This window comes from Ailuropoda melanoleuca, chromosome 13 (assembly GCF_002007445.2).
Source record: "Ailuropoda melanoleuca isolate Jingjing chromosome 13, ASM200744v2, whole genome shotgun sequence".
Lineage (NCBI taxonomy): Eukaryota > Metazoa > Chordata > Mammalia > Carnivora > Ursidae > Ailuropoda > Ailuropoda melanoleuca.
In genome coordinates, this window is record NC_048230.1 from 70,370 (window position 1) to 79,247 (window position 8,878).

Sequence of the window (8,878 nt, forward strand, 5' to 3'; positions counted from 1 at the left end):
TCTTGGGTGTCCCATCACTGGGGTCTCTTGGAGATGAGGGCCCTCCTCTCTACCCCCAGCTTAGAGTGGGCACCCATGTGTTCCTCCCTTGCTCCAGGCATCCGCACAGGCAAGTGTGTGGCCTTCAATGACACTGTGCAGACCTGTGAGATCTTTGGCTGGTGTCCTGTGGAGGTGGATGACAATGTCCCACGGTAATGCCTTATCCATCCAGGGAGCTGGGAGCAGGTTCCCCAGCCCAGACAAAGGGGCATCTGGATTCATGTTCTGGAAAGGCTCTGTCCTCCCTTCTTCCAACCTCACCCTTACCCCATCTGTTTGGCCCAAGCCAATGATCTCCCTGGCTCCTGGTCAAGGGGCCTGAGAGTCCATCATTACAGCACACCCATCCCCCCCAAGCCCGGGCCACAGGAAGATCCCATAGGTCCTCACACCCTCACGCCCATGACAAACACTGGTGGGCACTTGGGGGACTCCTGAGGAGGGACGGTAAGTGAGTACAGTCTCCTCCAGCCCTGCCCTTCTCCAAGAGGCTGAGAACTTCACTCTCTTCATCAAGAACAGCATCAGCTTTCCACGCTTCAAGGTCAACAGGTTTGTGGGAAAAGGGGGCAGAAATGCAGAAGCGCCCCTCCCCCCCCCAAGGCTGCCCCTGCTGGTCTCGGCTGTCTCTGTCACCTTCCACTCCTGCTGATTTCACTTTGGAGGCAGAAGCCTGAGCTGGGCTCCTGGGGTGGGCTGCCTTTAGTCTCCGGGGGCTGTGAAAGGGGGGTTGATGGAGCTTGTGAGGGATCCCCAGAGCTTTGGGGCTTGAGGGGCACCCTCCCAGCTGGCATTCTGTTGCTATCAATGCCCTCCCCCCCATGTAGGCGCAACCTGGTGGAAGAGGTGGATGCGGCCTACATGAGGACCTGCCTCTATCACAAGAGCTCGCACCCACTGTGCCCTGTGTTCAAGCTTGGCTATGTGGTACAAGAGTCAGGACAGAATTTTAGCACTCTGGCTGAGAAGGTATGGTGCCAGGCAAATGAGGGCTGGGTCCTGGAATCAGCAGGTCAAAGAAGGCTTTTCAGCCCCAGATCATGCCCTCCTCGAGCCTCTGGTATAGGCTGAGTATATACATGGATTTATTCCCTGATACTGGGGGTTCCTGAGGGTCAGGCCTGAGTCCTCAGCAGGGCCTGATATGGACCTGACACAGAGGGGGTACCCAGAATGACTGGACATGGGCAGACATTTTCACCTGGATGTTTGCTTAGGTCACAGTGTTCTCTAAATATTAGATAAAAGCTTGAATTCCATGCCCTATGGCCCTTAGAAGTCCTGTGCCCTGCTCAGGAGTCCTGAGAATTCCAGAATCTGGGATTTGTACAGTCACGTGGGGTTCCAAGCGATGCAGTTCCTTGTAAGGAGCACAGACCTGTCTGACTGGGTTCCAATCCTGGCTCTGCCCCAATGAGCAACGTGGCCTCAGACTAGTCTCTTACTTTGAGTGTGTCTGAGCTTTTGCACCTATGTAGGGGGGACAATAATAGTACCAGGCTCGTGGGGTTGTCTTGAAGATCAAGTGAGCTCATGCATGGGATGGAATTTCAGCACTGCCTGGCATGTGGTGACCCTGTGTACATGTTCCCACATGATCATTATCAGCCTTCTCCTATAGTTGCCTATTTAGGGATGGAAATCAGCTTCTTTTCTGCGATATCACACATACACACAAAACTTGCTCACAGCACATTTATCTAGAACAGGGGTCAGCAAAGTTTGTCTTTAAAGGGCCAGAGATGAAGTATTTTCAGCTTTGCAGGCCTAAGGACTTTGTTCCAACCTTATTCAAGTCAGCTGCTTATAGGGCAAAAGCAGCCGCAGAAAACATGCAAACAAGTTCAACCCTCAGGCCTCAGTTTGCCAAACCCTGGAGGGGGTTTACACTGTAGCAACACACACAGCCAGAAAGCTGAATGCTAGACTTCCCTGTTCCTACAATCTCCCTGCCACCTGCACTAGGAACTTCTCACCCCTCAGCATCATGCACAGATACTTGCATACCTGCCTAGTTGCCCACCTCCACACCTCATCTGACCACCCCCCAGCTCTCCCGTTGCTCAGCCTACCCCACCTGTCCCTGATCCTTGCCTTGCTCAGAGGAGCTTCACTTTCTCAAGTTTTCTCTTCCTAGCCCAGGTCTTTACAGACTCGCTGTTTAATTCAACACTATTTACTTGCCTTCCACACTGTGACTTTCACTAGGAACTCAGGAGTCAGTGACAAATGAGACGGACAGCCCCACCCCCACGGAGTTTCTAGTCTTAGAGGAAATAGGTTAATAATCACACAAAATAAATACATGATTTCAAAGGGGAAAACAGAGGGAATAACACACACGTTTTTGGTCTGGAGGTGGTCATTAGGGAAGGCCTCTCAGAGAAAGTGATCAAAGGATAAGAAAGAGCCAGACTTGTGGAACTGGGGGAGCTGTATGTGCAAAGGCCCTGAGGTAGAAAGAATTTGGTGTATTCTAGAAACCATCAGAAAGTTGGAGTGTGATGGGTGGGAGGTGGGGCCAGAGGGTGACAGGACCTCACCCTGCAGCAGCTTCTCAGTGTCTCTTCTCAGACAAAAAAATGTTCCCCTCATCAAAAGATTGCTGGCACCAGCGTAAGACAAGAGTTTCTTGACCTTGAAGCCCTGGGTTTTCAACACCTGTGTCCCTGCAGGGCGGGGTGGTTGGTATCACCATTGACTGGAACTGTGACCTGGACTGGCATGTGCGGCACTGCAAACCCATCTACGAGTTCCATGGACTGTATGAGGAGAAAAATCTGTCTCCAGGCTTCAATTTCAGGTGCCTGCCCGGACCCCACCACTGTACTCTTCCTCGGGCTCCCAGAACCCCTTGAGGGTTTTCTACTCCCAGAACCCCTTGAGGCCAATTAAGTGTCCCCAGGAAGAAAGCAGAGGAAGCTGGGCAACTCCCATTCTCCTGGGACTGGCCAAGCAGGAAGTCCGCAGGGAACAAGACCTTGGCAGCCTGAGCCCCCACCCTTTGAGGCCCACCTGGCCAGGACTGGTGGGGGAAATCACTGACATCAGGAGTTAGGGTGAGGCTTGAATACAGCATTCCTGGAATGAGGCCTAGGGTGTTGGGGGCATGGGACTGTCCTCACGGACCTCTGAGGGCTCCTGCTGAACTCCGAGAACGCTGGACCCAAAACTGTTCTCCATCGCCCTTTTCTGCAACCTCACCCTTTCCCCAAGGTTTGCCAGGCACTTCGTGGAAAACGGGACCAACCACCGCCACCTCTTTAAGGTGTTTGGGATTCGCTTTGACATTCTCGTGGATGGCAAGGTGAGTGTCCAGTGTGAAGGACAGCCAGAGACACATTCTTAGTTCCTGGGAGTGCTTGCTTGGTGTCCATGGTTATAGACAACAGGAAGTTGACTGGGCTTCATTCAGGAGTTTTACTGCTAATAACAGATGGACCTGAGTACCCATTGAGGGCAGGTCTTTCCAGCTGGTGACCTCACCTCCTTCACTACCTCCCTGTGTCCAGGGAAGCAGAGCCAAGGTCAAAACCCAGGGCTTCTAACCAGCAGCTAGGTCCCCATGTAGAGCCAGAGCTGTGGGGAGCAGGCTGTAGGGCCAGCTAATGGTGGGGGTAGAGCACAGAAAGGGAGAGCTCCTTGCTCTGGGTCTGGCCTTGGGGTTTCTGAGGAAGGCCTTTTCCACCTGGCTTCTTCTGACTGTTGATCCTTCTCTCCCTGGGCCCTGCCACCAGGCTGGGAAGTTTGACATCATCCCCACAATGACGACCATTGGCTCTGGGATTGGCATCTTTGGGGTGGTAAGTGCTAGGGTCATGGGGTCACTGTACTAAATCAGTCCCTCCCCTTCCACATCTCAGTGGCAGCAATAAGTCTTACCCCATCCTTACTGAGCCCATCCCACCACTCCAGACCCACAGTATGTCTGAAGAAACTGAGGCCCAGAGCTGGGGCAGGACAGAGGTGGGATGGGGTGGTCTTAATCTCCTGAGGGACCTGCAATGCCTCATCCCCCCCTTCCAGAACCTGAGGTCTAGATAGAGCAGAACTGAGCCAGGCCTTCACAGCCAGAAAGGACTGATGTGGGATGTGGAGGGCTCTGTCCCTGCCCCCAGATTCCCATGCTCTATCTGCCCCTTCCTTGCCCTTAGGCCACGGTTCTCTGTGACCTGTTGCTGCTCCACATTCTGCCCAAAAGGCACTACTACAAGCAGAAGAAGTTCAAGTATGCGGAGCATATGGGGGCAGGGGCGGTAAGAGAACTCTCTGAGTTTGGGTCTTTCTGAGGTCTTAGGCCCACTGTCTGTGTTGGGGGGCCAGCTGTTTCGGGGGCTGACTTTTTATCCCCTCCTATGCTTACACAGGGTGGGCGTGACCCCGCAGCCACCAGCTCCACCCTGAGCCTGCAGGAGAACATGAAGACATCCTGACCCTCAGCCCCTGATTCCTGACTGGACACAGCATGAGGCTTCAGGCAGGGGCCCTGGTGGGTCCCAACCAGGAAAGAATGGTCTTCACAGGAGCTCTCCACCCTCTTAGCCAGGTAGACACTAGGTCTTGGCAGCTCAGAGGGGACACTGAGAAAGACCTGTGCAAGTCTGGGCTCTGGCCCCAACTCCACAACCCCCAAGGGAGCGTCGCCCCAGCCTCAGCCACTCCTGGTCTAGAGGGGCTGGGACTGGGCAGGGCTTCTCTCACACTCCTCTATCAGAGCTCTGTGCTTCTCTCTCGGGGCCCTCGTGCACCACACTGCCTTGTGTCTCTAGATTCATGACTTCCCATATGACAGACACTAGCCATGATGACCATTTAAATTTATATTAATTTAAACTGAATAAAATAAAAAATTCAGTTCCTAAAACTAGCCACTTTACAACTGTTAAATAGATGCATGTGCCTAATGGCTGCCATACTGGACCACATAAAATATTGCAAAAAGTTCTACTGGACAGCTCTGCTTGAGCCCTGTTTCTTACTGGCCCCAGATGTTCCTAGGGAGCTTATCAACAGCGCAGGCACCTGGGCCTACCTCTGACCTCCCAAACCAGAATCTCTAGGGCTGGCCACAGATATGCAAGGATGGCAAACTCCCCAGGCCATTTGAAAGACTAAAGTTTAAGAACTTCTCCTGACCAGGTATCAGATTTCGCCTGGGCCAGCCTGACCTGGCAGATGCGGATTTTGAGTAGGTGTGTGGTGTACTTACAGGCCACATGCTGTCTCCTGTACACATTCATCTGCATGCACACCCCCCTCCCATCCACACTCTGGTTTTGAACAACTTGGGCCCTGCAAACACAAGCATCGGAACGTACCTGTGCCCTCAAGTGCAGACACACGGTCCATGCCACAGCACCTCCACGGAGTACGCTTCTCTCTCACCGTGTCAGGCCAGGACAGTCCCTTCTAGCCACGAATCCTCAGTCAGCTAACTCAGGTTGGGGTGGAGCCCTGGCCAAATCCTGGGCTCCCTGCTTGTGGCCCAGCCTCAGCACCTAAGGCCTGCCCAATTCTGTCTGAACATAAAGTCGGGGGAAAGTGAGGAGTGGAGTACAATAAAAGGAATGAGGACAAACTTCTGCCTTCTGTACTTTCCGTCTCTGAAACTAGGTGTCCCCATCTGTGGAATGTGGGGCTGAGCTGAGAGATCTTTGAGGTCCTCTGCATCTCTTGGTAGACAGTGGTGAGTCGACACTTAGGCCTTGCCCCACAGCGTCGGTGCTGGAGGTCAGCTCACCTCTGTCTGTGGGCCACTGTACCCAAACACTGGAGCTCTTTCTGGTCCTCCACGTACCCCTCCCACAGCTTTGAGAGGCCTGGCACTCAGACGAGCAGATGCTCTCCGGAGTGGCCTCAGGAAAGCAGGAATAAGAACGGGGTTGGCTGCTCCAGGAGAGAGACCTGGGGGAACCCCAAAGAGGGGAGGGAAGGTCTTGAATGGAGATAGTGTGGAAGGATTCTCCAGGGGCTCTGTGGTGGGAAAGACCTGCATTCTGGACCTATGGCCAGGCAGGGTCTCTGGGAACCCCCCATCACCACACTCTATCTAGACCAGCACTGATCAACAGCAATGATGGAAACATTCCCTATCTGTGCTTCCCAAAATAGTATTCACTAACCACATGTGGCCACTAAATACTTAAAATGTGGCTAGCATAACCAAGAAACTGAATTTTTAATCTTATTTACTTTAAATTAAATTAATTCACCACACGTGGCTAGTGGCAATAAGAAACGATATTGTACAGCACAGGCCAGCCCCCTCCCTGTCCTTCAGGCCCTTGACTTTCTACCCTCTTCCCCAGCTAAGAACCATCCTTCAGATTTTACAAGACAGGAACTCCCTCTTCTTCCCTCCCTTTGTTCTCCAGTCCTACCTGCTTTTGTACTTCCTGCCCCCTTCCTTCCTGAATGATCAGAGGATTTCTTTGAATCCAACACTTCTATCCAGCTCAGAGGCCTCCCAGCAGAGGCTGCTTCTCCTATCTAATACCAGCATTTGCTCCTCTCTTCTGCCTCCTCCTGGCCCTTGTTCCTCTGCAGCATTTCCTACTCTACCTTAACAGCCACCATTCCAGAAAGACCTACATTTCTGCACTTCCCTCTGCATCCCACCCTCTGCAATTGGCCTCCAGCCCCCACCCCCACCTCTCCTAAATGCCCTTGTCAAGCTTACCAACAGTGTCCTTGCTGCCAAATCCAAGCAGACTCTTCAGCCTATATCCTGCTTGGCCTGTCTGCCTCTGACATTGTTGACCAACCCCTCCTTTGTTGAAAGATTTCCTTCCAACAGCTCCTAGGACTCACCCTCTCCTGATTTTACAGCCAGACCGGTATACAGGAAAGACAGTTTTCAACCGCAGCTCTTGTCCATAGGCAAGTTGCTTAACTCTCCAAGCCTCTCTATCTGTCAGAGATAGTAATAGCCTCTACTCAGGATGGGGTAAGATAAGATATATAAAGTGCCTAGCACAGAGCCTGGCATACCAGTAGCGCTCTGCCTCTCCATCCAGCATCCCTTTCAATGGTGGAGTCAGCTAGTTGTCCCTGGGTATTTATTCTGTCTACTGCGATGCAACCCTTGGTTCTAAGCTGGGTATGTGTCTGCCTAGCATAGAAACTGCATCCCCCAGCCCCCTCTTGCTGCTGGGTCTGGTCGTGTGACTAAGTTTTAGCTAATGGGATCTATGTGGAAATATCATGTGACACCTTTTGGGAACTTTCCCTAAAAGAGAGCTGGTGCAGATCATTTGCCCACTTCTTCACCCTTGTCTTCATCCATTGCCTGAACTGCATATGTGATGGCTGGAGCTCTAGCTACCACCCTGAACCATGAGGACAAGAGTCATACCCAGAGGTATGGAGCAGTAAGTGGAAAGAGCCACATCTGGAGGGTCTTTGTGGAGGAGAGCTGACCTACTAGCCTTGCACTGTCATCTCTGAGGCTCTTATGTGGGATTTCTGTTCCCTGAGTCAAAACTGATCCTACTTGGTACAGAAATCTTTCTCCCTTAAAAGCAAGTGTTCTGTGGTTGGCCTCTGCTTTATTTGCTCTGAGTTATCTCACTCTTTCCCATGGCTACGCTTACAATTATGGGTCTTTTCTGACAACTTCCAAAACTGCCTCTCTGGCCCAGCCCTCTTTCCTGAACTCTAGTCCCACACATGTCCAACCTGAGTGCCATACCTAATTATTCATTAGACAAACATCTTTTGAGCACCTACATGCTCATAATATGTCAGACTGTATGTTGGGTGAATTAGACACAGACCCTGTCCAGGAACAAGCAGATAAATGGATGCTAAGTACACGGAAATCCCTAGGAGGGGCTGCTAGCCCATACTGGGCAGTGAGGAGGTCATAGGGAAGGACTCCTGGCAGAAGGGACATTGAACCAAGCCCTGAAAGGAGTTAGACAGGTGATTAGGACTGAGATCATGGAGGGCTTGTTTGGACCTATTCTCAGGGTACTGATGAGCCGCAGAAGATTCCTAAGCAGGAGCAGACTAGTTAGACTTGGGTTTCTGAAAGATTGCTCTGGCTGCCAAGTGAAGAAATCTCAGCCAGTAGGAGGAGTGAGACCAGATGGGGATGGGAAGCCGATGAAGAGGCTGCTGCAGCAATCCAGGTGCACAAAGATGGTGGCCTGAGCTAAGAGAGAGGCAGAGAGCTGGAGAGGAATGAATGGATTCCAGCGATATTTAAGAGCCAGCATGAGCAGGGATGGTCGGGGCTAGGGTGACTCCTGGTTTTCTGGCTTCAGACTGAGACAGGGTTTGGGGAGTGATATGGAGCTCTGTTTTGGGCAAGGGGTGGGGTGAAGTGCTTAGCACAATTGAACCAAGATGTGGTGAGCAATCCAGAGGAGAGGTATGGGGATGGGCAGAGTCCCCAGGAATTGCCACCGTGAAGGTCAGGACGTCTTGACCTCTGTCCCAGCTAGGCCATCCCTGCCTCCTGTNTCACGGCCTTTCTCCCTGGCGCTCAGCCTCTACCTCATCCTAGTCGCGGATCGCACTTTGCCCCGCTCCTAGTAGGCACCGCACATCTCCACTCCCACCCCACCCCACCCCCAGCCCCTCATCCCGGGCGCGCCCTTGCCCCAGCCAGGCCCAGATGGGAGGAGACAAAGGGTTTTGCGAAGTAAGCACTTGGACTCTCCAGGTCCGGCTAAAAGGCCCAGGCCGCGGTTTGGAAGGATGTGGGGGGAGCCCAGGTAGCCTTAATTGGGGAGCCGCGGGAGTGACGAGGTCCAGCCCCGCCGCAGGTGGAGGGTCCCTCCTGAGCCTCAGCCCGCCGTGGCCCCTCCCCTCCAGGAGCCGGGCGGGAGTC

The 8,878-nt window shown here is 52.8% G+C and overlaps 1 protein-coding gene across 4 annotated transcripts in view; it reads left to right on the plus strand.

Annotated features, from left to right (window-relative positions):
* Positions 1–8,878, plus strand: part of P2RX1 (purinergic receptor P2X 1) — a 29,311-nt gene that overhangs the window by 12,996 nt on the left and 7,437 nt on the right. The window contains exons 5-13 of one of the 4 annotated variants that reach the window (XR_004619703.1): positions 98–194; positions 514–594; positions 870–1,011; positions 2,718–2,845; positions 3,259–3,349; positions 3,780–3,845; positions 4,197–4,298; positions 4,410–4,588; positions 5,254–5,620. Coding sequence is in view for 2 of the 4 variants with exons in the window: in XM_034640865.1 (XP_034496756.1) it covers positions 98–194; positions 514–594; positions 870–1,011; positions 2,718–2,845; positions 3,259–3,349; positions 3,780–3,845; positions 4,197–4,298; positions 4,410–4,475 (773 nt within the window). In the remaining 2 variants the exon portion in view is untranslated. Of the gene's footprint in view, positions 1–97; positions 195–513; positions 595–869; positions 1,012–2,717; positions 2,846–3,258; positions 3,350–3,779; positions 3,846–4,196; positions 4,299–4,409; positions 5,621–8,878 lie in introns of those variants that run through there. The other 3 variants (XR_004619704.1, XM_034640866.1, XM_034640865.1) reach the window with 3 other exon arrangements.